The sequence below is a fragment of the Parus major genome, chromosome 12 (assembly GCF_001522545.3).
Source record: "Parus major isolate Abel chromosome 12, Parus_major1.1, whole genome shotgun sequence".
Classification (NCBI taxonomy): domain Eukaryota; kingdom Metazoa; phylum Chordata; class Aves; order Passeriformes; family Paridae; genus Parus; species Parus major.
The window spans coordinates 5,859,600-5,886,184 of record NC_031781.1 but is presented as its reverse complement, the minus strand read 5'-3'; the positions used below and the strand labels follow the sequence as shown (position 1 = coordinate 5,886,184).

At 50.9% G+C, this 26,585-nt stretch overlaps 1 protein-coding gene across 1 annotated transcript; it reads left to right on the top strand.

Moving 5' to 3' along the window:
* Nucleotides 1-14,621: 14,621 nt before the first annotated feature.
* Nucleotides 14,622-22,844, top strand: DUSP7 (dual specificity phosphatase 7). The gene is made up of 3 exons (XM_015641351.1): nucleotides 14,622-15,234; nucleotides 17,521-17,949; nucleotides 20,445-22,844. The coding sequence occupies exons 1-3, from the start codon at nucleotides 14,823-14,825 to the stop codon at nucleotides 20,750-20,752; spliced, it is 1,149 nt and encodes a 382-aa protein (XP_015496837.1). The 5' UTR covers nucleotides 14,622-14,822; the 3' UTR covers nucleotides 20,753-22,844.
* The last annotated feature ends 3,741 nt before the right edge of the window (nucleotides 22,845-26,585 follow it).

Below are 26,585 nucleotides of genomic sequence, written 5' to 3'. Positions count from 1 at the left end.
AGCATCCCAGGGCCGATGACTCGGCCGGCCGCTGCCCTGGCTGCCAGCGTGGGGCTGGCCCCACCACAGCACAGCGATTTCTAGGAAACACATCTGGCTCCTCACACAGGAGGTCCCTGATGGAGATGATGACTCACCAAGGGATCTTTCAACCTCTTTACCCGCCACTGTTATGATCTGCCTTTCTTGGCATTTAGTGCTTTTCTTGTCATTAAAAAGAAAACCTTTCTTAAAATTAATATTATTATTATTATTATGATTTCCCCCTCACCGAATTGAAGATTTCAGTGAACAGTTTGGGGGTAAACAAGCAGAGATGACACTGTGGAGGAACATTTGGTCAAGTTTGTAAGAGATGGAGCCAGATCTAAATATGGCACAGCCTCGCTGGTACGGAGCAGAAGGAAGGAGGCATATGTGTCTGAGCAGTTGGATTGCTGCACGCTCTGTTAGATTTCCTTAACATCAAGTGCGTATCTTCCTCTTTTCTTTCCTTTTTAGCATAAAAAAAGGAGTAGAAGCTCACCAAAAATGTCTGGGTGGAAATAGGGAAGGGCTATGAGGAGGTGATGGACCCTCTCCATCCCCAGTGGCTCAGTTCATGGCAAGCAGCTTCTGTCAGGGCTGTGCAGAACAGGGCCTCCACTAAAAACTCAATATTTGCCAGAAAATAACAAATAGTTTTCATTTTGTTTAATTGCCTCAGTCTCCTTAACTGCATTTTAGATCAGAGACCCCAAAATCATCAGCACAGGAGAAAGAGCTACAGAGAGAGAATGAAGCAAGGCAGGTCCCAGAGCACTGTTTGTGCTGCCTGGTGTGTTCCAGCAGTGTCAGCTGCCTCAGAGCAGCACCCCAGCTACTTCTGCTGCCCTCTGGAAACTTGTGTGAAAATGACCAAGAAGCAAAGGGCCCAGGCTGCTCCTGGAAGAGGAAAATGCTATCAGTGTTGTTTGAATGAAGACAGTGCCTGCAGTCACATCCTGGGAAAGCAGTTGGAGATTGATCCTGGTTTGGTCACCCACTGATGAGCTAATTTTTAACTCCAACCATGTGAGTATAAAAAGGATTAACCCTAAGTTTTAGAGCTTTAATCACATATAAAAACATGGTCAAAGCGTTTGTGTAAGGAGACATTTCAAATGCCCTTTTGTGAATGCAGAGGTTCATCTTATTTGGAGAGGTAGAAGCAGGAATACAGAAACAATCTTCTGCAATGCAACAGTGCTCTTGTTTCACAACTTTGGTTAATTCATTCTTATGAACAGGCTCTTAATTCAGTTTAAGTCAGTCTCTTTTCTCCCCCTGCTCCCCCTGTGCAATGCAATCCCATTTGTGTCTAGGTTACTGGCAACCAGTATATCAAGCTCTAGCCAAGCATGTATTAAAATAAAGCTGCAATCTGCTGAAAAACAGGTTTCAAGATGGAAACAAATAATTAGAAACACACAAATTAGTGTCTGTCTGACAACAGGTTGAGCTCTGCACGGATTTAAACAAAGCTGTAATGGCAGGATGTGAGCGATTCAAACTGGAGGCAGTGGCTGAGCATTGATTTTAATGGGTCAGCTGGAAAAGATGTGGGGAAGGAGCAAACCCTCACTGGTTTTGGCTGGGGCTGAGCACCCAGAATTGTGAAATAAAAGAGAAACACGTGGGGGCTTTGTGCAACTCTGGGCCTTGTAAGGTCTGGGGCCTGGGATGAAGCAGGAGCTCTGGCTGATGTCAGAGTGCAGCTGCTGCTGTGGGTCCTGCACTGCTGTGTGCTTGCTGGGCAGTGCCAAAGGTGTGGAAGCATTTTTGGTGGTTTTGTACCTTTGCTGTGGGTGTTTTTGTGCCTGCAGACTCTGGCAGAGAGCCCTGCCCATGCCCCTCGGCCGGGCAATGGACAGCAGGGCGTCTGGGGAGCTTTGCAGCAGCTGCTGAGAGCAATTCCTACTCTTTTTCTGTCACTCACACGAACATCTCACCGCTGGAATTGCGGTGTGCCCTGTCCTCAGCGAGCGAGCAAATCCCTCCAGCAGCAGGGATCGTTCTTCTGCACCCATTGTTATGGAAATCGCCTTAGAGACTGTTGCTTCAGCAAACATTTTTAGGAGCACAGTTGCACAACAGAACTACTCGGAGGTGAGAAAAAGCCCCTTCCAGGCTCTTAGCACTGCCCCTTCCTCCAGCGGCCCGTGGAACCCTGCTGGCTCTCCTGGTAGGGATGAGATTTAGGGTATTTCTTTGCTTGGTGAAGGAGAAAGTGCTTCTGGAGAAGCCCCTTCTGCGTCAGTCTCCAAGGAAACCCTTGGTGTTGCGTGGCTCAGCCTTTGTTGCACGCCTGGGCAGTGGCTCACACATCCCAGACTTGTGCCTGAATCATACATCCACACTTTGATCTGCCAGTGGCGTTTTATGGGTGCAAAATTTAGGCAAATTGTGGGGTTTTTCTACCCCTACATGCCACTTTATCTCTAAGAGCCTCACGGTTGGATTTGGTGTGCAGGAGAAGTGAAACCAGCCCTATCTCTGTTTCGAATGCACATTCCTTACCGTTGAGTCTGGAAGGAGAAGCCTTCTAGAGCTCCCACACCTCCCAGCCTCTGGAGAGCAAGCCTGGGAGCTGTGGTGGTTACAGGGAACCTGGAGCAGCAGGTGCTGCCAGGTCTGCTGCCACCAGCCTGGCTGCAGTGCCTGAGCCAGGGCAGGTCACCCTGGGCTGGCTGCCTCTGCCCACTGCCTGGTGACAAGCAGGAGGGCTAGAGGAGAGCAAGTCACTGCCCCAAAAGTTTCCAAACCCCCACAGGTTAGGGCTGCCCACCACACGGGCAGTTTTACTGCTCACCCCCTATTTGTGCTTGAATGCCCAGCCCTGAGTTTTAATCAAAAAAATCTCTTATTGTCTCGATTAACTATAAAAAATTGCTTCTCTTGAGTTTGCTCATGCTCTTCATCACTGCCCGCTGTGGAGCAGGATCAACTCTCCAGCCTGTGCCCAGGAGCTTTGAGCAGCCTCAGCTGATGGAAGGGGAAAAGCGCAGATCCAGTGACCTTTGTTTGTGTCACTGCTGCCCACAGTCCCTGCCTGACATTTGAGGAGTGCTGTGAGTGCTGGGGGGGGCATGGGGATGGGGTATTGGGCAAAGCACATGAACCTCATCCTTGCTGGTAGAACACCTGGCTGAGCTGTGACCCTTCCTTTCCCTCTCTGGAAGTCACAGCTGACTTTCACAGTGGTGTCTCACCAGGAACCAAAAACAGGATGCTTCCTCCAGCTCCTTGCTAGCCAGGCAGAGGGACTGACCACAGTTTGTCTATTCCCAGGACTGTTTTACTGCCCACAGCAATGGAGCTGGAGCAGGGTGGGATGTCTGGCTCTGTGGGATGTTGTGTTGCTCGCTGCCAGCGCCATGGGATAGGATAAGAGGGAGCTGATAGGCTGGATCTGGGAGGGGACCTTGTCATCCCAGTGGAGATGCTGGGAATCATGAGGTGGTGGCAAGATGCCACTGAAGAGCCTGGCTGTTAAACACTGACCTGTCAGGTCTCCAGCTTCAGCCTGGCTCCTTGGCATGCCCAGTGGGAAGGACAGCATCCCATCCCATCCCAGCCTCCTTTGGCTTTTCCAAGCTGGCTGGTCTTAATTTCTCCAGGCACTTGTGCAGTGCTGGGTGCTGCAGATGTGGTTGAAGACACTGAACACCCTGGCCTTATCCTGGTAAATTGTCCAGATTTGCAGTCAGTGCAGCTGAAAGGGTATTTTTCTCCCTGAACCTGGCAAACTCTTTATCCCAAAGATTCTTGGTGGTGTTAACCCCCAAACCTCAACCCTTAACAGCCAAAAGCATGAGATTAGCATAAGTCCTGAACTTTCTTTGGATAAAGAAAATCGGGGGGGGAGGATGAGAAAGGATAATTCTTTGGATTTTACATTCTGAGCCACTTGTGCTTATTTTACCTCCCTTGGTACTTTATCTGCTGCACTTGTGCAGGCTGGAAGCTCCCTTTTATTTTGTTTTGTTTGCTTTTAATGTGAAAACTGAGCTTTTTAGGGTAAGTAGCTGAAGCTTGGCCACAGGAACTGAGCCCTGGGCTGTGCCTGACTATGAAAGTCAGATGCCTTTGCTGGACATCTGGCTGCTTTAGTGCCAGATAGCAGGGAAGAGCACTTTAATATTTATCCTGAGCTAAAAAAACAAGTAGAATAGAGAAAAATATACAAAGTAGGCCATGAAAACAGAGTTTGTGAACATCTGAGATCCGCTCCTAATTAATAGCAGTTCCCATCCCAGAAATCATACCATTCAGCAAAAGTTAATCATCTTTGCTCATACATACAATACACTTCAAGAGAGAATGAGTCACCCTCATTGAAATGTCTGATGTTATGAAATCCAGTGTGACTGATGTAACAGACCCAGCTAAGCTCTCCAAATTGGCCGGCAGCACCGCGGCAGAGCTGCCTGTGTGTGAGCTGACTTCATTGAGTTTTGCTTGTTTGCACCCAGGATGGATTTTCCCTTTAGTTTCTGGAAGAGACTCACAGCAAAGGGCCCAGGAAGGCTGTGGGAGGGCAGGTGTGTGGCAGGGGAGATTGGCATCCCCAAGTCCCCGTGGTCCTCATTTCCCACCAGGAGACTGCTCGTCCCCAGCTCTGGGAGCCCACAAAGCTGCTCTGCACAGCAGCCCCGATCCTGCAAATACTTGGGCACCCATGTAATTCACAGCTCTTTGGGGTGTCTGGGACCAGCACTTCAATCACACCACTCTGAATTTTTAACCATTCACTGGCCTGGGGATTTATTCTTCCCTGCTTGGTTGAAAGAGAAATGTAGGTTGAATTCATCATTAAGATTCTGCCTTGATATCAGCTGTTCCCTTTTAAATTAAATATTATTACCTGCAAACGTTTCCTTTTAGCACTGGGAGCCGTTTGCTTGGTGTACTTTGTTTAAATGTCACCATATGAATTACTGAAAGTAATTTAAATATTTAAAGACATATACTGCAAGTCTAATTTTATTTTGAAATCCCGAGCCAGGCTCGCAGCTGATGCAGCAGATAGCAGCTCAGCCTGGCACCCCTGGTTCCTGGCCCAGTTCTTTAAATTAACAATTTGCATTTCCAACACCTTTCACCCAACAAGTCTGGGCTCTGAGATTTTTTTCTCCAGCCAGATTTTCTTCTCTCTTTGAGGTACTGCAGCCCCTCTAGGATGGGTGTGAGTCCCTTGGAAAGTTCTGTCCCATCCACCCGTCCACCTTGGCTGCCTTTCTGGGGCATGTGCTCCATAGGGCAAACCCTTGGAGCAACAAGATCAGAAATGCCAGGGCCCCAGCAGGAGGGACAGCAGCCCTCTTGTATTTTGTGTTTTCCAACCAGAGAAGATCCCCCTCCTGACACAACCTTTTCATCTCTCGTTATCCTTATGAACAGCTTAAAAAAAAAGTACCATTTCTGGCACGCTGGCCCTGCTGCTTAAGAGCTGCTCCTCTTCCACCTCCTTCACATGCTGGGATTAAAAGCTATAGGTAATGCTGGGGAGTAAATGAAAGGCTTTCCATGAGGAAATAAGCTAAAACAGTAAACAAAAGGCTGATTCTTAGAAGCAAAACAACTGAAGCTGTCACCAGGAAAACATGGTGATGAAGCACTCTGGTCCTCGGAAGTTGCCTTATGTGTGTTGGAAATTACCTTCTGACTCAACCAGCTCAGTGTGCCTGGTGCCACTCTGCTGAAAGCTTTTCATTGACCTGAATACCTGAGGTTTTCAAGGAAATAAAATTTCCCATGAGAAATGTCACCAGCAGAGCCAAATCTTTCCCGAGAAAAGCCTGAGTTAGGTGGGTGATTTCTCTTGCTCCTGGGAGCAGCCTCTCCCTGGGGAGCTGAGCTCCCACTGCTCCCACAGCCCCGTGGGCAAAGCTGCTCCATGGGCACACCCAGAGCTCTGCTCTCACACCTCTGCTGCCACAGCAGGGGGATCTCCAATGCAAGGTCCAAGTAAAAGCCTTTTAATCATCCTGCAGCCTTCTCCTGGGAGCGCTCCTGTTTCCCGCTGCCCTTCTCCCTCCGGAGCGGAGTCTGGCTTCTTACGCAGAGCCGGTGACTCATTCCCTGGGACGTCTTTGCTTAAATTTGCCTGGTCACCTCTTTCCCTGAGCGCTGCTGCCTCGCTTGTCAGATGGTGAGTGAAGGAGCACAGGCACAGTGTGTGCTGAGATGGCACCAGCTGCTCACAGGATCCCCCTTTCCTTGTGCCCTGGCTGTCCCCAGGCCGGTGTCCCCCCTCTGTTGTGGCAGTGCTCAGGAGGGGAGCAATGTGTGTCTCCAATTCCACCCTTTTCTCCAAGATCCACCAGTAGAGCTGTTAAATGCTGGGAGCTCTCCCTGCTCCTCTGGCTTTGCACGTTCCAGGGTGCCTTTCACAAGGACCTCAATGTGCAAAGAGGATCTTTATGAAGTCCAACAAAGGGAATAGGAACTCCTGCCCCCAAGGAGGAATGGCCCCACTCACCAGTACACACAGAACCAGCCAGCTGGAAAACAACTTTGCAGGTGAAGACTGGGAGGTTCTGGTGGATAACAAGCTGACCATGAGCCAGTGGTGCTTTCTTGCAGCCAGCAACAGCAGGGGCTGGATTAAGAGGAGCACTGCCAGCAAGGCCAAGGGAGAAGGAGGAAGAAGGTTTTGATTCATCCTTTTTGACCAAGCACTGCTGCCACTGGCAGAAACTGGATTGGCACCTCGTGGGTGTTTCAGATACCTGCCAACTTAAAGGTCCAGCAAAGTGCTGCATGAAGGAACTTAAACCCCAATTCAAGGAAAACAGGAAAGCAGGACACAGACAGAGGGAAGGGACCTGCCCAGCATCAAACAATTAAGCCAGTGGTGGGTTGGGAAGTGACAGGACTCTTCCCTGAAACCTGGTTCAGCTCCCTCTGTACAGTTCTTGTCATGTGGGTCATGTTCTTGTAGGTCATATATGTGTATTCAAAAGTCATGAGTGTACCCAAGAGTGTCAGGCTGGCCAAAGAGATGCTTTGTGTTCAAAATAAAATTCTGTTTCTTGGAAACTAAAACTTTTTTTGGGGAAAAAAGAGCAGGGCTCAGCTGAACACTGTGAGGAAAATAGAAGTTGTTTTTTGATGCTCTGAAAGAGGAACCAGCCTCTTGCTCCTGAAATGCTTCACAGAAATTGCTTCTTGGGAGTTGTTCAGTTTTACTTCAATTGCAGAGAGAGGTTGCAAAACCAGAGAATTTGATGCAAGGAAAAAACCTCTGTACCTAGAGCATCTAGTCCAGATGTCCAGCAGAACTTCCCCATGTGGGAGGAGTGCTGCCACGGCATAGGTGGTGAGAGCTCAAAGCAGGGCACGAGCCTGGGCTGCCTGTCCATCCATAGCCACAAAACACACCCAAATCAGAACAACTGCAGGAATGAACAGCAGCATTATAGGGAACATGCACTGGCTGGGAGATCTGCAATTGGAATAAAAGGATATGAACAATAATTGACTTTAAAGCCACCCATGGTGAGAAGCAGCAGTGCTGTGTAACTTGCTACCCCAGTGTCTGTGTTGGCTGAGGGTTTAACTGCTGCATTTTGGGGTTTCACTGACAGCCAGGGCTGTGGGGCACTGCCACTGTGCTGAGGCTGCCTCTGGTGTGCTCTGGTGTAAATCCCAGCTGCCAAAGCCACTGGGACTGCCCTGGCTCCACCATGGCAGAGCTGAACTGAGCTGCCCCACCCTTGCAGTAGTGGGGAGAAGCCTTGGCAGGGTTTGCATTTCAGAGGAACCCCCAGGAACCCAGGTGCCTCCCAGAACCCGGCTGAGGAGCAGAGACCACCCAGCTCCCTGTGGGAAGAAGGCTGTCCTGGTAGTTGGTGGCTCTGCTTGAAATCACACCCAGCAGCATAATGAAGAGAGAATGCAAAGGCTGGTGAGCCAAAGAATGCTGAAGTCTTATGTCTCCTCTCAGCTTCTCCCACACCTTCTCCCACCAGAAGGACAGGCCATGCAGAACCTTCCCTGAGAGGCTCTGTACTGCCTGCACCCAGTCCAGACCTTCACCATCCGGCCACTGCCCCTGCCACAAGTCAGAATCCCAGCAGCAGCGTGGGGGAGATGAGTGAGGGTCACAAAACTCACCCCCTGGGCATGTGCTGGGAGGCTGGGCTGGGGACACAGAGCTGGGTGCAGCCTGCTCAGTGACAGCCCTTCCTGGAGGGTGGCAAAGCTGCTTTCACAATGGTTTCCCATGAAAACCCTGCACCAGGAAGTTCCCCACTTGGACTCCTTGGAAAAAATCTTCTTCTGCAGGAAATTGCTTCTTGAAAACAGCCCGGCAGTCTGGAGAAGCTGCCGAGGAACTGACGTGTGTGGGGCGGGCGAGGTGCTGGGTCTGCGGAGCCAGGGAGGCAAGGGAGCCGAGCAGAGCTGAGAGCCAGGGCTCAGATAGCACCAACAGCTCCTGCACTCCATGCCTTGGGCCATCCCTCTCTTGCTTGACTATTGTAAGGAGGAAGGGTTTTTCTGCCATACAAAAGGAGGAATAAATGGGATATGGAGGTCTGTATTGAACTCTAGGCTGTGCAGGCTGTGTCCAACACATGCCTGAGCCAGGCTTGAAAGTAGATGTTATTGGTTTCTTAAGTCCCATAAATATCCTGTCCTAGTCCATCATTGCAGTGACTGACTCTGGAGGGTCTCGTACCAAAGGGAGCATTGGAGCTTTCCCCTCCTCTGGCCCTTTGCAGGGGAGGATTTTCTAAGGGTGGTGACAGAGCTTCTAGACTTCCTAATTTAAAACTCACTGCTTAAAGGATAAATAATCTTAAATATTCTCCAGTTCTTCCTCTGGAAGGAGCCTGGAGCCCAGGAAGTGAGGCAGGGAAGAAGGGAAATGGTGATGTTTAAGGATGCTTTCTCAGTTTAATTAGATTGGAGATGCCCTCCCTTTGCTGATGGAGCCTCTGGGCTCTTGGCTTCTGCTTAAACATGAGCCCCCTTTCTCTCCTGGGTTTCATAGAAAACACACCCATTTCCATAAAAATGCAGGGGTTTCCTCAAACCCTGAACTTGGAGCCAGACTTTTCCTGGCTGGCCAGTGAGGGCAACAGGAACAAATTGAAGCACTTAACTTATCAGCTCACTTTTTTACTGTGAGGATGGTCAAATACTACACCAGCTTGCCTGGAGAAGGTGTGGAGTCTCCATCCTTGCAGATATTGGGATACCCAGCAGTAGGTGCAATACTTCCCCCAAGAGATGCTGCTGTGAGACAGGAGCTGGACTGGACACTCCTCCAGCCTCATCCCTCCTGGGCTGCTGTGACCACTGTGAGATGGTAACAGCCCCAGGCTGCCCAGACACTGCACGTGCTTTCTGTCTTCTGCACAGGGATGGTTTGTTTCTTCTGCAGGAACCTGCCAGAGAACAATTTTGACATCTTTGGAGCAGAGTTCACTGACACATTGACATGAAAGCCTCCAGCTGTGCAGCAAAAGGGCATCTCAGAGAGGCAAATGTTATGTCCATTTAATAGAAGGAAAATGGCACTATCCCAGAACCTGGCAATGCCAGTTCCATGGGCTTGTGGCTGCCTTGTGCTTCACAAGATGCTCCACAAAGGTTTCTCCTTGTGGTGCTTCTTCCCCAGCCTCCATCCATCTGCCTTGCCATGTGGAAGATGCTTCCAGGGCTCAGCATCCTAGCGGGATGGAGCCCAACATCGGAGACTTTGCCCTGAGGCAGGGCTGTGTTAGGAAGGGTGAATCTGTTCCCATGGCTGAGTTGGATGCCTGCAGTGCCAGAGCTGATGCTCCACGGGGATTGTTTGTGCAGACAGGAGACTTGGACCCTCCTGCTGAGTGTTTGTGGGTGAAAGGCTTCGCCAGGCCAAAGTCATCTGACATTTTTCTCGGGGGTGGGTGAAGTTAATGAGTCCAGATTAGGCAGTGCGGAGGCTGGGGAGCTGGATTTCTGCTGAATATATATGAAGACAAATGTAAATTCTAAACTTTCTAGGGAGTATTTTTACCCTGGCTCAGTGTTAACATCGGTAAAAATAGTCACAAATTAGTGCAGGAGTAGAAAGTAAAATTGGGGATTTTTTTTTCCCCTGTTAAAACCATGCATCTGTTTCTCTACCAGGAGTTAACCTCTTACATGCATTAATGAAACATGGGGTAAACCATCAACAAGTGCCCTCTCCTGACAAAATAACTCCTACTACATTAAATAATTAGGAAGGGAAGCTGAAGTTAAATAAAATGTCTTTTTTTAAATATTTTTTTTTTAAAGATAGAAAAAAGTGATTCAGTCCTAGAAATTCAGCACTGCAAGAGGATGTTAACATCACACCAGCCCACCTGCCTGGTTCCTTAGCACCCAAACGCTTGCAAAGGTGATGGGAGGTATCAGCCCTGTTCTGCAGATGAAAAGTACACAAAACTGTGAATTCACTCAACATCACAGAGCAAACCAGAAGCTGGCCTGGGGACCCAGGTTATCTGAACAAGTTCCCAGCTGAAATTTTGCTTGCAAAACACTGCTTTGTGTTGCCAGTCCAGCATGAAGCTGCCAGGAAGGTGCTTCCTGTCTTGGTACTGATGGATATTTGACCACAGGCACCTGAGACAGGTGAAGACTTCTTCTAGAAGGAGTTTAATTGCTGTATGGATGGGTATCTGGGCTATCAATCGTACCTAATACTTCTTATTAGATGTAGCAAGCAGCTGATGAGCGGTGAGAAGGTAAGTCCTATGAATGTTTAGCTGCTACAGCCCAGATTTGTTGGGGGAGAGGCTGGAGAGAAAATCCTTTGGGGGTGAAGTGTTATGGAGAAAGTGTATGTTAAAAAGAAAAAAGCTTTTCAGTGGTTCATTTTCAAGAAGAAAATATATATTAACTTCTGACCAGCTTCTAGTTTACTTTGCTCTGTAAATCCTTAGGAGCCCCTGCCTCACATATACTGTAGGTAGTACCAGGCATCCCCTTGGGGTGTGGCACCTTCTGCCCTTTACTCACATCTTGCCTGCCCCTTGGCTCAAAGTAGGGCCTGTCACATCCTTGGGAGTGATGCCTCTGCAGGGGCTGCCGGGGCCTGGAGTGGCTTTGTGGCAGACATCTGCTAATGATGCACTTACCTTGTGTTCTGCCATGACTCATGGTCTTTGTTTCTAAAACATCAAAACAACCTGTGGGCTCTGCAGTCAGAGAATCTGGGAAAAGAGAGGTGGTGGTGATGGAAATGAGGAACCTGAGCTGGCATCTGCACCAGCACCATGGGAGATGGGGACAGGTGAAGACAAAGCACTCTGAAGTCAAGCCAGCAAGATGGGGCTGTGGGCAAGGGGAAGTTGCCTGTTCAGTGCACTGGGCATCAAGTAGAAGGACTGTTGGAGGAGAGAGCCTTTCCATAGCAGAAAAACAGCCAGCAAGATGCACACAACCTGTATTAGAAATCTGGGGTCAGGGCTGGTATTATGGTTTGGGAATGATGGCAATCCCTGGGCTCCCCAGGGCAGTGGTCACAGCACCAAACCTGCTGGAGTTTAAGAATGGTTTGGACAATACTCTCAGGCATGTGGTGCGACTCTTGGGATGCTCCTGTGCAGAACTAGAAGCTGGGCTCAACGATCCTTGTGGGTCCCTTCCCACTCAGGATATTGTATGATTTTGTCAGTCCACATGTAGAGTGGCTGTCGCTTTGTGCAGTCCTTGTCACAAGCACTTGGGGCTGTTGGGACCTGAGCTGGAAGCTGCTTATTTCTGAACATGTGTTGATCTTCTGTCAGCAAAGCCTTGTACACGGGGAGACAAACATCACCAACATCCCTGAGCCCCTGCCAGCCGCGCTGGGCCGAAGGAGGTGCTGGCACACCGTGTCCTGGCCCCAGCCCATAAGCCACGTCTCGGGAAACCTTGCGGGGTCGAGGCGCCTTCTCCGTGGGAGGGGGTTTGGAGGAATACCCACAGCTCTCCGCAGAGCAAGGGATTTACTCTGTGACGGGAGAAACAGCCGGCTGTCAGTGCCCGGAGCCTGGCAGGATGGTGCCTGTGGCTGAGGCGCACTTTGGAGCGTCTGACTGCAGAGGGCAGCACGGCGACAGGCTGGCACCGAGCGCTGCCCGCGGGCTGGCACCGAGCGCTGCCCGCGGGCTGGCACCGAGCGCTCGGCAGCCCGGCCCTGCCCCTGGCAGCCCGGAGCACGCAGAAGCGAGGGGAACCTCTTGCAATGTCCCTCAGGACCTGGCTGGGCAGGCAGAGGATGTCGCCTTTCTGTTAAGTGACATTATTTTGCTTTGGTCCCTCTCAGGGAAATCTGGTCTTCGCAGGTGACGCGTCTGGAGCCTGTCCCGAAACTCATGTGGTTGCTGATGCGACCGCAGAATGGAGGTGAAACATTTCTCTTCTGGTTTCACAGGACCAAACGCCGGCGGCTACACCTGCCTCCCTCGCACCACCAGAAAGGATCCCCGTAAGATTCCTGGGCTGTTTTCAGCACAACAGGGACTTTAGAACCAGATTTTAGCTCTTTGCAGAAGCTGCCGGTGTTCCCCTTGTGAATTGAAGGTGCTTCAATAAACATTCTGAAAGGTCAGCTATTTTCACTGTGCCTGTGGCTTGCATAAGAACCACAACATCCTCTGCTGCAAAGAGCAGTGTTAGGAACTTCCTACTGCCACACTGAATCACAATAGCTTCCCACAGCAACCAGTGGTAAAAATAAACTGGGCAAGGGGAAGTGGACAGCTTCTGCTGTTCCGCTTTCTTGGGCACACTTGAGTCACAAAAAAAGCGATGTAGAACAAGACATTTATTTTGCTGATGCAAATGAAATCCATGAATGGTTCAGAGCACGGTCCCGCTGAAATTACGGAGTGTTTTGCAATGAGATGCTCGCTGTGTTCAGAGTTAAATATGTGCTCAAATGCTGTCTTAATTTGGTATTTTCATCAGGATCCAGCCTTAGGAATTAGACTGAAAGGAGGCAGGGACCCCCCCACATCCGAGTGCTGCTTTTGTACTAAAGGCACAGGAATACAGCCCTCTTGGGATATTTCATGTGTTAATAATGTTAATAATGTTAATAAGGCATTTCACGTGTTAATAAAGACCACTGAGAAGACAGTGGCTCTAAAATGGTTTCAGTGCTAGATCTTGGCTTCAAGAAAAGCAGATTTTGACTGGAACAAAACTGTCTTCAATTACAAATCAATTTGAAGTTTTGCCTAGAGACAATGCCATTTGAACAGCACAGTTCTCAAGAACATTACAACTAAGACTCTGTGTGTGCACGTGTTTGTTTGCGTGTGGGGGAGTGTTTTAAGAGCAATATCTTTCCTGTTATACAAGGTACAGCCCAGTTGTTGAAATTCAGCCAGCTGGGGAAAAAAAACATGAGGAAATCTAGTCAGGTCGCTGAACCTGGGAATCTTCTGGTGAAACAGACCCTGCCTCTTCCCTTCAAACAGCGTGTGCTGACAAAGTTTATATTAAGAGGCTAAAGAGATGAGAAGTTAGGGAGAAAAAAGAGGAATGGCTCATCTGTCCCAGGCTGGGGAGAAGGAATGGTTCCCACTCACACCCACCGGAGTTTGGAGAGCAAGGGCTTTTCGGACAACCCAGGTGAGAAGAGACCACCGGAGAGCTCCAGACAAACCTGTGGCTGAAAGCTGGGTCAGCCCTGGGGTCAGGCCAGGTTACCTGGGGATGCGTTGGGCTGGATCTTGAAAACCAGCGAGGATGGAGATTGCACAACTCTCTGAGCAATCCACCAATGTTTGACTGCCTGCATGGTGAAAATAGACTGCACTAGAAGTGGCTCATACAGAACCACATTTTTAATGTCATCCCGCTCATTAAAAAGAGAAAGATCAAATCTATTTTGTAACAGGAACAGTTTGCGTGAGGCACGGAAAACTTCTGGTACCAGAGGACTGATTCACATGAGAAGGAATGTAATAGATGGAAGGAAACCAAAGGGTGCCTCCAGTTACATTCCTGTCTTGAAATATTAGTATTGCAGCACAAAAGGTTTGTATTTATAGTAGTGGATACCAACAGGGGAGATACTCTAAAAATAAACAAGGATGCACGGATAAAAACATCTACGTTGTAGCTCATTCTGAGAACGAAAGGGAATGCGGAGGCTTAATGAGTATCAGCCGATTTTATTTTGGGACTGTGAGCTCCTGTCAAAGACCAAACAGGGCTGGGCACGACCCAGTCGAAAGCCACGCGGGCCCGTCGGCCCGTGGGCTGGGCCACTTCGCTGCCGGACCCTTTAATGAAGCTGTAGCCCGCGGTCCGGCGGCGGGACGGGACGGGACGGGACCGGGACCGGACGTGCCCCGCGGCTCCCGCGGCCCCGCGGCCCTTCCCGCGCTCTGCCCCAGCCGCGGCCCCGCCCATGCCCATATTGGGCTGCCCCGCTCCCCCTGCCGCATCTCATTGGCTGCGGGGCGGCGGGGGCGGGGCCCAGCGGGGGGCGGGGCCAGCGTGTGCGCGGTGCCGCTCCGGCCGCTCCGCGCCTCGCCGGGCGGGGCCGAGCCGCGGGGCCCCGCCGCCGCCCCGCCTCCCGAGGCATGACACGCCGAGCCGCCGGCGAAGCCCCGCTTTAATTGAGGCCGCCGGCATGGGGCGCAGCGCGTAGGGCAGAGCGGGGGCCGCCGCGCTCCGGGCCGCAGACACCGCGCACCCACGGCCGTGCCGAGCGGAGCCGCGTCCGGCGCAGCGCAAGACCGACCCAGCGGAGCGGGGCCGCGTCCGGACGCCGCGTGGGTGGCCGGCGGGCCGGGCGCTGGCGGCCGCCGCTGCCGAGCCCCATGAAAACGCAGGTCTGGGGGAGCTCCCCGCGGGCGCCCATGGCTGCGGCGATGCCGTGCAAGAGCGCGGAGTGGCTGCAGGAGGAGCTGGAGTCGGGCGGCGGCCGCTCGCTGCTGCTGCTCGACTGCCGCCCCCACGAGCTCTTCGAGAGCTCGCACATCGAGACGGCCATCAACCTGGCCATCCCCGGGCTCATGCTGCGCCGCCTCAAGAAGGGCAACTTGCCCATCCGCTCCATCATCCCCAACCACGAGGACAAGGAGCGCTTCGTTAAGCGCTGCAAGGCCGACACCGTGCTGCTCTACGACGAGGCCACCGCCGACTGGCAGGACAGCGGTGCCGCCACCTCCGTGCTGGGGCTCCTGCTCCAGAAGCTGCGCGATGACGGCTGCAAAGCCTATTACCTGAAAGGTGAGGTGCCTCTCGGCCTCCCCCCGGCCCCGTCCCACTCCCGCAGCCCTTGTCCGTGTTCGCCTGCGCAGCCCCTGGCCCGCCGCTGCATCCCCGGGGTGCCCATCCCCTGGTCGCATGGAGGTGGCTGGCTTGTTCTGCCGTCTTCCCTTATCCCTTCTGCCTGATTTATTTTTATTTTTCTGTATGGATTTTTTTTTTTCCTCCTCCTCTGCATCCCGCTTTAATCCCCCGCACAAAATGGTCGCAGGCTGGAAGCAGCCGGGAGCGCCCCGCTCCTTCCTGCGTCGCCTCCCCGGTAGCGGCGGGAGGAGCCCTCCGGCGCTGCCCCGTCCCAGGCCGATCCCGGCTGGGCAGCGCCAGGCGCCCCTCGCCTCCGCTCCCCGGAGTGAACCTTTCGGGGGTTCCCCGTGCCGGCACCAGGCTCCTCTCCAGCCCTCCCGAAGGAATGGGCAGATTTTGGGGGACAAGACAGCGCTTCCCTATTTTTATTTTACCTCCCCACGTAACCAAAAAGCGAGCTCTTGGGTTTTCTTCCCCCTTTGCGAGGCAATGCCGCCGGTCTGGGAGCGGGCTGCCCGGCTGCTCCCCCGGGGCAGGGCGATGTGCAGCGGGGAGCTGCGCTGCCGGGGAGCCGAGCCCCGCACACGCCCCTCCGGCAGGTCTGGGGGTGCTTTGGGAGCTTTGGTGCTTTGGGGATTTTTTGGCCATTTTGAAAGATCGCAGCGGGCTGAGCAGAGCCCACAGCTGGGCTGCTGGGACCCTTCCCATCCTCCCAGCGCTCCCAGTGCGGTCGCTGGGTGGCAGGTTTGAGGCAGGAATGACAGGAGAGCGGGGGAGCCTGCGTGGGGGGAAGAGTGGTCAAGAAAGTTCCCACTTGCGGCTCTTTAAAAAACACGGCTGTTCCTTGATAGACCCTTTTTGGGGAGCCGGGGAAGCTGCTGGTGGCGGGGTGGGGAGGCAGGGGGACAGTCAGGTATTTGGGGACAGTCAGGTATTTGGGGACCAGCCCTCGGGGCTGCGCAGCCCCCACACGCCTCCTTCCAAAACATGCTGGGGGTCCAGCACAGGGGTTGATCCCATTCCCCCCTCAGCCCTCCGATCCCTGCCCGTGGGCGAGTCTCCAATCCCATCATCCCATCCCCGCTTGGGGTTCCCCATGGGCTCCGTTGCTCCCTCGCTTTGCATCCCTACTTCTCCTCCCCGTCGTCCTCATCCCTAGCAGGAAGGAGCGGTTTTGAAGTTACTCCTGAGCTCTCCCCGATGGTCAGGGGAGGAGCTGAGCCCCTTTCTCTGCCTTTTTCCGGGAGCCTCGGTGGGAAATGTTTCCAATTAAAATTCCAAAATGGCTCCTCGGCGCTGTCTGGCGGCGCGGGGGGAGGAAGAGGGCGAGGACGAGCCTTTTTCGTGAATGGATGTGGCAGGAGCTGTCTGTCCTGCTCAGTGACCCCGCCACAGCCGCCGAACCCACTAACGAAGTTTTCAGGAGCCCTTTCTAATTAAACCATTTATCAGTGTCAGATCCCGATAGCTGAACTCCGCTTGAATACTGCCTGGAAAGGAGGTAGATCACTGGGGTTTTTGCTTCCCTGCCTCTGCCTGCCTTCCCAAGCTGCTGAGCTGAAGAGCTGGAGAAAAAGACTCGGGGGCAGATGTGAAGGGTCCCATCACTTTGCACTCCTGCTGTGGTTTGGCTGAAGAGCAAACCTGTGACACTGCTCTGTTGCAAAACCTATTTGTAGTGATAAAACAGTTGGGAAGATCACTCTGTGGCAAAACTCAGGGGTTTTTTTCCTGCTTGGAGATGAATAATTTCGTTGGGTTTTAGTGCCTGGGGTGAATATGTGGTGGTTGTCCCTGATCTGTCTTTTCAGACATAGATCCTTTTCTCTCTATTAATAGCTCTCACCTAAACTGCCCCAGACCCTTATTTCTGAGAAGTGAACAAGGCGAGATTGTGTCTTGACATTGATTTGGTCTGTGGGTGTTTCTTTCTTCTGTGGTTGAGATTTGGCCCTATTTTTCACAAGCAGTATTGAACTTTGTAAGAACCACTCTTTGCTCTCCTGAGACCTGTTTGCTCAGGGAAGCCCAGGGAAGATGAGGGAGCAGGGAAATGCTTTTCTTGATGTGAAGTTGAAGGGATACCAACTTTTCCTGGTAAAGACTTTCTGAGTAACATATGTTCACATGTAGGAGGATTTCCCATTCTGAATAATAAAACTTTTTATTTTTATTTTTTTCTCTGTGCCTCTCCTCTTCCCTTTCTCCTTTCCCCCTTCCTAGGTGGCTTTAACAAGTTTCAGACTGAATACTCTGAGCATTGCGAGACAAACCTTGACAGCTCCTCACCCAGCAACTCTCCCCCAGCATCAGTCCTTGGCCTGGGAGGGCTGCGGATAAGTTCCGACTGCTCGGATGGCGAATCCGACAGGGAGCCCAGCAGTGCCACGGAATCGGATGGGAGCCCCATCCCGAACAATCAGCCTGCCTTTCCAGTCCAGATCCTACCTTACCTGTACCTGGGCTGTGCCAAAGATTCAACCAACTTGGATGTCCTGGGCAAATACGGCATTAAATACATCCTGAATGTGACTCCTAACCTGCCAAACATGTTTGAGCATGACGGAGAGTTCAAGTACAAGCAGATCCCCATCTCAGATCACTGGAGCCAGAACCTCTCGCAGTTCTTTCCCGAGGCCATTGCTTTCATTGGTAGGTAGTTGGCAGAACATCTCTTTTCATACTCACCACTTGGGTATGTGGTGTGCAGCTTCCCAGGGCTGCTGCTGTCTCCAGCCTCACCTCTCCAGGGCACAGCATCAGCTTATAAGCCGAGTGTCACGCTGTGAGGTGGCACATCTGGTGCATGTCACCTTGGCTGAGCTCAGGGAGGCCTCCCCTTCCAAAATTCAGCCCTCTTGCAGCACCTCAGCTGAGCTACCTGCAAGTGGTTTGACTGGCCCTGCTGCCTCTGGCCCTTGTTGTGGGGATTTGCACTGGTGTGAAATGGCTGAACCCAGGCAGTGGGGAGAGCTCCTTTGCCTTCTCTGCCTGGGGATGGGAACTGCATTAGTGTGACTGGTGCCAGCAATTCCTTAGCCCCAAATGTGGTTACAGTCAGGCTGTGTGTGTGTTTTCCCAAGGGGATTTGCTAGTCTAGTTGGGATCCTGCTGTAAGTCACCCTAGCATAACTAACTCCTTGTATGGATACTTCTCTGAAGGTAAGTGTCAACACAATGAGTTAGTTATAATAATTATACTGCAGAATTCCGATGGAAAAACTGCTCTGTAGACAGCCCCTGCAACAGTTTTGGCTGGTGGGGTTCAGGAAGGAAGATCCCTTCTCTCAGGCCAGCCTTCACTTTGAGAAATGCTTCTCATTTTGTGGGAAGTGTCTGTTGGGCTGAACAGGGATGTACACTTCCAGCCTGACCTGTGCTGTTTGCTAGCAATAGTCATTAGCCTAATCAGCTCTGTTTTATGGGGGTGATTGGCACAGGCAGTAATATCACCATTAACTATTAAAAGCCCCATGGTTTCATGTCTGGTTACAAACACTTGTTAGGTAAAGGAGAGGGGTACCTTTACCTGCAGACTGGAGCCTGTGCAGCCCTTTTCATTGTTGCCTATTTCAGACTCCTTAGCTTGTGCTTGCTGTGCTGTAAGGCCTGAAATGAGGCAGAGCAGTGGTGGATCCTTGGCTGCTCTTCAGCTGTCAGAAACCCTGCTTGCCACACGCTCTCCTCTGCCCCCAGCTTCTGCTCTCCAGTAACACGACTGTGCTCAGAAGCTGCTGCTTTAATGTGGCAGCAGGGACCTGTCTGATGTCCCATCTGCACTTCCTGCATGAGCGTCAGGGGTGAGGAACAGTGTCCCTGCTGACATGTGGCATTTGGGATCTGTCTGCTCCAGTCAACCCGTGTCTCTGTGAGCACCGAGCTTGTGCTTTCCAGTTAATGACAGGAAATGGAGGATTACCTCACTCTAAAACCAAACACCAAGAAATGCTGTGCAGGTCAGATGAAAAGGCAAAAATGTCTGGAAAAATGTTGAACAGGAGAGCCTGGGGGGAGGGCTGGGTCCACTGGGTGATGATTGCCCACCCTACTGGAAATTCTTGCCTGGTTTTGGAGGCTGGGCAGAAAACCTGTTGTGGCTTGGGTCTGGATTTTTGTTTCGCCTGCATCTTCTTTGCCCTTCCCTGCACTTAAGGTGCCAGAGTGTCTCTTACCTCCGGCTTTGCCCGAGGATCCTCTTTCTCCTGCCACCTTTTTGCTCCCTGCTGAGCTCTCAGTCAAATGACTGACTTCAAATAGGGCTGCCCAGAAGTAAAAGCAGTGCTGGGTACTTGCGTGCATTCAGTGCTCTCAGTGGCGTGTCCCTCTTTCAGCACTGAGATGTCAATTCATAAAGGGATCACGCTGTTCCGGCTGTGCGAGAGACAATGAGTGTGTGTGTGCTTTTCAGTCGGTGGCAAGGGAGGGGAAATTTCCCCACTGTTCTCGCCATTTTTTGGTCCAGCCTGCATTCCTGCTTCCCGCTACCATTCATCCTGAGAGTCTCCTCCAACACAAGCGTTTGTTTGTAGTGAAGTGCATTTCTGTCGATCCTAAAGAGCAGTTGCACAATAAGGGAAGTTCCTGCACTTCAGACTCTGCTTAAATTGGCATTGGCTGCATTCATGTAACTTGCTAGTAGAAGGAGGACAGGAACAGCAGAAGAGCTGTAGTTCATGCAGTGCTGGGCTGCAGCCTTGCCCTGAGTGCACAGCCTTCCCTGGTTTAGTTGGGGTTGCGCTGGGTGTGCTGTGCCCAACCACCAGCATCTCCCTGGAGCTGTCGTCTCCAGCTCCATCGGCTTCCTGTGGGTTACTCCAGCTCTCTTGAGTAGAGGGTACTGATGCTCCCTAGGCAAGGGATGTGTTGCTAGACTTGATTGACACTCCTCAAGCACGTGAGATGCTTGGCCTTGCTGGGGATGTGCACCTTTGCCACGCAGCAGGAATATCTCAGGATATGTCAGGATATGTCCCCTGTGGAGACAGATGTGGGTGTCCAAGGGACATGGGATGGTGTCACTAGGGGCAGGGGATCCAGTTCTGACAGTTGTGGCGCTGGGAGCGTGCAGCTGCCACCTGGCCCTGCTCCAAAGCCATGCATTTTTGGTTCAGAATAATAGACTTCCCCTTCCCCTTGTCTTGTTTCAGATGAGGCCCGTTCCAAGAAGTGTGGGATCCTTGTTCACTGCCTCGCTGGCATCAGCCGGTCTGTAACAGTCACTGTCGCCTACTTGATGCAAAAACTCAACTTGTCCCTGAATGATGCCTATGACTTTGTGAAAAGGAAAAAATCCAACATTTCCCCAAACTTTAACTTCATGGGCCAACTCCTGGACTTTGAGAGGACTCTGGGACTCAACAGCCCCTGTGACAACCGCTCGCCCAGTGAACAGCTCTACTTCACCACCCCCACCAACCACAACCTGTTCCAGCTGAACACCCTGGAGTCCACATGAAGAGGACGCTGCCTGGTCGGGAACTCGAGCATCGAATCGCTTCTCTTGAGTATTTCAACTCTTAAGAAAATATCTGTCTTGCCAGGCAGCTCTGAGATGAGTAGCTTCTCTGGGCAGAGGTGCCTGATCGCTGCTTTACGAAGGCTAGTGCCGCTCACTAAGTATCCTGATCCAAGTGGTTTGAAGAGGTAGTGTTTTTACAGGGGGTTATTTAACATGGGCGATGTTACAGCGTTTTGGACGCAGCTGTCACCGGCAATAACCGCTTTCCTGGGTGCATTGAGACTGTCAGAACACGCACACGTGTGAAGAGCTACCAAGGGTTAGCTTGCTGTGGAAAATGAGGAGATTTATGCACTTGGAAACCTTGAACAAAAGTTGTTGGGCCAAGACTGTTTTAAAACCCAAGTTTACTTTTTTTGATTTTAAAAAAAAAAATAAGAAAAGGTAGATCTTACTCGAGCTTTGGGTTCAAACTCTTTTTAGATATGTAAGTTCTTGACTGTTTGTACAGACCAGGTTGCAAAACCAGTATTTTATTCTGTTTCTTGTTTGATCATTTATTATTTTTTTTAATCAAATGTTTATATTGACCAAATGCATTTTGCACACTTTGTGAAGCCTTGGTATGTCCTGGCATATTACTGGGTACTCCAGAGAGAGATACATGCTGCTGCTGTTGTTGTTAGCATCTGGTAGGAAGCTTTGTTATGTGTGAAGGCCAGTTGGGCTTAAACGCAACCCCTTCACCACTCCTGCACTCACAATCACAAACTCTGCACTGATTCAGCCAAGGTGACTAAGCCGCAAGCTTTTTTTTTAATGCCACCCCTGCCAAAAACACTGTTTGCTATTGCCAGAGGTAAAACTCTCGTAGCCTCCAGAGTTGGTAGAAGCATGTCTGAGCCCGGCTTCATTCTCTGCTGCCTGTTGACTGACTTAACGTCATCCAGCTGGCCCGAAACCATTCCAGCTTCCCGAGTCCAGAAGGTAGTTGCGATGCTGGCGTTTCTTGTGCACACTGGATTCTTTCCAAGGTGTGCGGGGTGGAGGGGGAATGCAGCGAGCACCTGGAGCAGAGCGAGGATTGTGTGGCGGGACAGGACTCAATCGTCACGCACGGAGCGCGTGAGGGGAGTGAAGAGGTGTGGAAATGATGAGGAGAGCATTGTAACAGAGAATTTTTATATATATATATATATATATATGAATATATATATTAACTGGCAAATTCTGAGATGATTGGAGCTTTCAACAGAGGTTCTGATTTTTTTCTTCCTCTTTCGAATAACTTTATGCCGTGCCTTCTATTCTGAGAAGACTTGTATGTATTTCTGGCTAGTGTTTGGCAAACTCCTTTTACCGAGCTGGGAGGGGAGGAAGTGGTAATAATTTCTGGGAGGAGGGCAGAACGGATTTGGAAATTTCTTTATTGGCTGCAATGTAGTCCCTCCTTTCTCCCCCCTCCCTGTCCACTTTAACTCTCATGTAAGTGAAAAAAAAAAAAAAAAGCCACGGATTTTTTTCTAAATATCCAGTTTTTTGTACTTTTTTCAAGAAAAAGAAAAAATAATAATAAAAAAATCTCCATCTGGAGGAATGTTTGACGCTGTCACATCCTGAAACTGTTCTTTTTTTGTTAAAGATGTTATCAGAATGTTGGAATGAGCTTCTGTTTCTCGTTTTCTGGTTGTTTTTTTGTTTGTTTGTTGGGGTTTGTTTGCCACAATGTTGGGATCGTGGGTCATTGGAAGGGAGAATGGGCGTACGGTTGTGAGTGAGAAAATTGAGAATATCCTAATTGCATCTTACCTCATGGAGGAATTTATTTTTTCAGGGATTTTTTGACAGTGCATCTGTATTGCATTACAGCTAAGCTGGTTTGTAAAGGCTTCCTGTGCTGTTAGTGGTCTTTATTCTTTAAAGGAAAAAAATAAGATGCATCTTTTGATTAGTACAAATGAGAGATTGTTAGTGAGGAATGGTTCTGCTTTCTGAGTTATGAAGGAAAATTAGTGACCCTATATATACTGATCCAATATTGGGACTTTGTTTATATTGCAAATAAATATTATTTTTTCTTTAAAAATGATGTTTGTGTCAGATGCTTGTCTAGCCTCTGCCCATATAAGGGCACGCTGCTCTTATCCATTTTTTGTGGTCGATTAGGATCCTTCTGTGACCATGGAGAGCATTTGCTGGGCCGTGTTCAAGTGTGGTGTTTGGTTTCATGCACAGCTTAATTTTTAAGACCTGTGGTAAAATGGAGAGGGGGAGGTGGGCGGGCGAGGAGAGGGATAAGGGGGTATTGGATAAACTGGAGAACAAAGAACAGCTTGAGAATGGGACTGGCTTTGACCCCAGCCATTCCTCTATGCCAAAAATAAATAGATAAACTAAAGACACTTTTGTTCGCTGTTTAAGCGTGGCCTACAAAGGCATGGCAAGGCCTTTCCCACAACTGTTGTGTTAGCAGACTTTATTTTGGTAGGAAAGCAAGAAGTCAGGGGCTTGTGGGCAACCACCTGATGGGTTATCCTGGGGCTGTCAGGGAGCTGGAGCCCCCTGGGGAAGGGGGTGCTGTGTGTGTTACGCTTGGGCTGTGCTGTGTTCCTCTGTGCTCCCTGTATGGTTTGTGGGAAATCTGGAGGGGATGATGAGGATGCTTTAGGGTGAAAACATGGCTCTAAACATCTTGAGTGCATCCCAGCTAAGGGAGCTGTGACTCCCTGTGACTCTGCCTGTAGGTGGGCAGAAGTGGGTTCCCCCCAGCACTCCTTGTTTTAACCTGTATGGCAAGAAATTAAATAAACTGTTCAGTTGTTCAGTTCCTCAGGGTAAGTGTATGTGTCACCTTGTTCTAATCCTAGGGTCTGAGCACCAAAGGCAGGTAGTTTTTATTCCTTCCAGAAGCAGCTCAGGCTAGTGGGTGCAGAGGGGAGGTAAAGGCTGAAGCAGGAGCCAAGGGAGTGTGTGCATGAGTTTGTTTACTCCTGGACTCCATGATGGGAATCTGTGTATTGATTTAGAGGCCTGTTTGGGGCTAAACAAACGAAAATCTACCTGGTATGCAGGGGAAAGAAGACCTTTATGTTTTCCCCTGTAATTCCATGGTAGAGTAGCTCTTGAGGAAGACAGGAAACTCCGCTGGAGGCTGGCTGCACACTGGAGTGCAGAACAGCTTGTCAGGTGTATGGCTGTATTTGCTTCCATCTAATTTCCTATCAGGCTTTTCTGCTAAGGTGTGGAGCAGGATATTCACAGTTAGCATTGTAAGCACATTTGTGTGGTAGCTGAGTTGTGGCTGTCTGCAGCAGCACAGCTGCTGTTTGCTGAGGCCTTGGAGGAAGAGCTGGTGTGCAGGGAACCAACAGGCAGCACCTGACCCCTGATTCTGGGTCATGCTGTGAATGTCCTGGCACTGTGGCACTCAAAAGCCCTGTTGCCAAACGGAGGAAAATCATCCTGCTGTCTGCAAACAGGACACACAGGAGCTTTTTCCAAGCTTCCTAGCCTCAATAGCAAGGAGCAGCCAGCCTGCCTAGTCTTCAGCCATCAATGTCTTACAAATCTCTTTCCCTGGAGGCCTGATGTCCTGCAATTCAGGGAGGAGAAGAGAACTGACATCAGGCAAGGGGCAGTGCTGGAGAAACAGTTACAGAGGGAAAAGAGCGTGGGGTCTGTCTACACTCCCTTGCAGAGGCAGGCACGAGCACTAGCTGAGCGTAGGAGCACAGGCTGAGTGAGAAAGCTGGTTATGTTCAGAGCAGTGGAATTTGGCAAGGAGATAGAGCTTCCCACACGCAGCAGGGAGAAGCTCCTCGGTTAACTCATTGATTCCAGACAAGCTGTTTGTAAGATGCTCTGTGGTGTTCTACTCTACAAAAACAGGTAATCTCCTGCCTGGGCAGAGAGATCTCCTGTCCCTGGGTTTTCACATGTGATGCCACAAGCCCTCAGGCAATAGGAGTGGGAATTTATCTTCTTTTTTTTTTTCCCCCAATGGGTGACTTTATCTTAACTCATTTGAACAGTTAGAGGGACCACAGGTCCCAGGTGCTTTCAAAGTCTCTCCCTCCATTTCAAGTCATGGCAAAAGCACAAAGCTAGGCTTTACAATTCCCCACGGGAAGCCCAGCATCAGGAGCCCTGTGAGCAGGACACAGCTCAGGGAAGGGTCTTTGTGGTTACTTTAGCTTTTTTCCCCTTGCTCGTGTCTACCCTTGCTTTGGTGTGGCGTCAAACATATCCTGAGCATGATGCAAGTCAACCTTTGCAGCTCTGCACTTGCCTGCTGTTGCGACACCCAGAGACGCATGCACGTGGAAAAGCAAACGCGTCCTGCTACCATCTGAGTTTGGGTGCTCACATTTCCAAGGTAACCAGGTTATTTGTGGGCTGTTGCATTCTTGTTTTATCCTTTACGTGAGGAAATCAGGCTATTTGGAGGGTTGTAAAGGCATGCAAATAGTTCAGCTAATAAACACATCCCTGTATTTACTGGTACAGGATGTGATAGTCGTGCTCTGGGCTGCTCGGAATGTGTGTGAAAACCAGCTTTCTTCTGGATTTTGCACCATTTGCTCCCATGCTTCCTCAAATCTGTCTCTTCATTGTGGAGCGCTGGGCTCGCTAAACGTTGTGAGAGGGTGCGTGAGGGATTGCTCACCATGGATGGCAGCTCCTGGGAGTTCCATCCAGCCTCCATGTCCTGTTCCTGCGAGTTCCTTTATTCAAACTGCACAGTTCCCCTCTCTGTTGGCTTTGTCCTCTGGTCTCTTGCTGTATCACCAATATGTCTGGGCTCCAGGCTGCCACACGTGTTTCAGCACCAAACGTGGCTGTTCTCTGGGGGTCATGCTCTGGGTCCGGCAGCTGCTTGTGGGGCCTCTGGGTGGGAACTGCCACAAACCGTGAGGGGAGAAAGCGTGAGGGGAGAAACCATGAGGGGGAGTCCATGAGGGGAGAAACTGTGAGGGGGAAAACTGTGAGGGGGAAAACTGTGAGGGGAGAAACTGTGAGGGGAGAAACCATGAGGGGGAATCCATGAGGGGAGAAACTGTGAGGGGAGAAATTGTGAGGGGAGAAACTGTGAGGGGAGAAACTGTGAGGGGGAAACCGTGAGGGGAGAAACCGTGAGGGGGAAACTGTGAGGGGGAATCTGTGAGGGGAGAAACCGTGAGGGGGAATCTGTGAGGGGAGAAACTGTGAGGGGGAAAACTGTGAGGGAGAAACTGTGAGGGGGAAAACCATGAGGTGGGAAGAAATTGGTGTCCAGCCTCAGGACAGCTGTCCCCAGCATGGGCAGTGGAAGACACTTGGGGTTCTGCTCTCCCCACCTGCTGCTGTGACACCTCATGTGCCACATGGGTCCCTGACCTGGGAAGGCCTAAAAAGCTCATGGCCATCGCTGTGGCCGGGTCCTGTGGAGGATGAAGAGCCCAGGGAGGAAGGCTCTGAACCAGCCAAACCCCTCAGCCTGCAATGGAGGTGGCACCTCCTGTCAGAGATTGGGAGCTGCTCATGAAGGAACTGTAAGTTTCTGGAGTCTCAGGGCTCCTCCTGACACCTCCCTGGTGCCCTGCTCTGCTGTGCCGCCATCCTGGGTTTGGGGTGGGGGCTGGGTCAGGGTGGAAGCTGTGGTTCAGCTTTGGTGTCTCTGTCAAGGGTTGGGGTTTATTGATGGGTAGGGAATGAATCCTGCAGCAGGAGCAGCTGCCCAGGCTGGCTGTCTGGCCCTGGACTGCTGGGACCCAACCTCCATGGGCTATGTGGGCCCCTTGGTGCTGGGGCAGTGCAGATCCCCCTCCTCTGCCTGATGCAAGACATGACC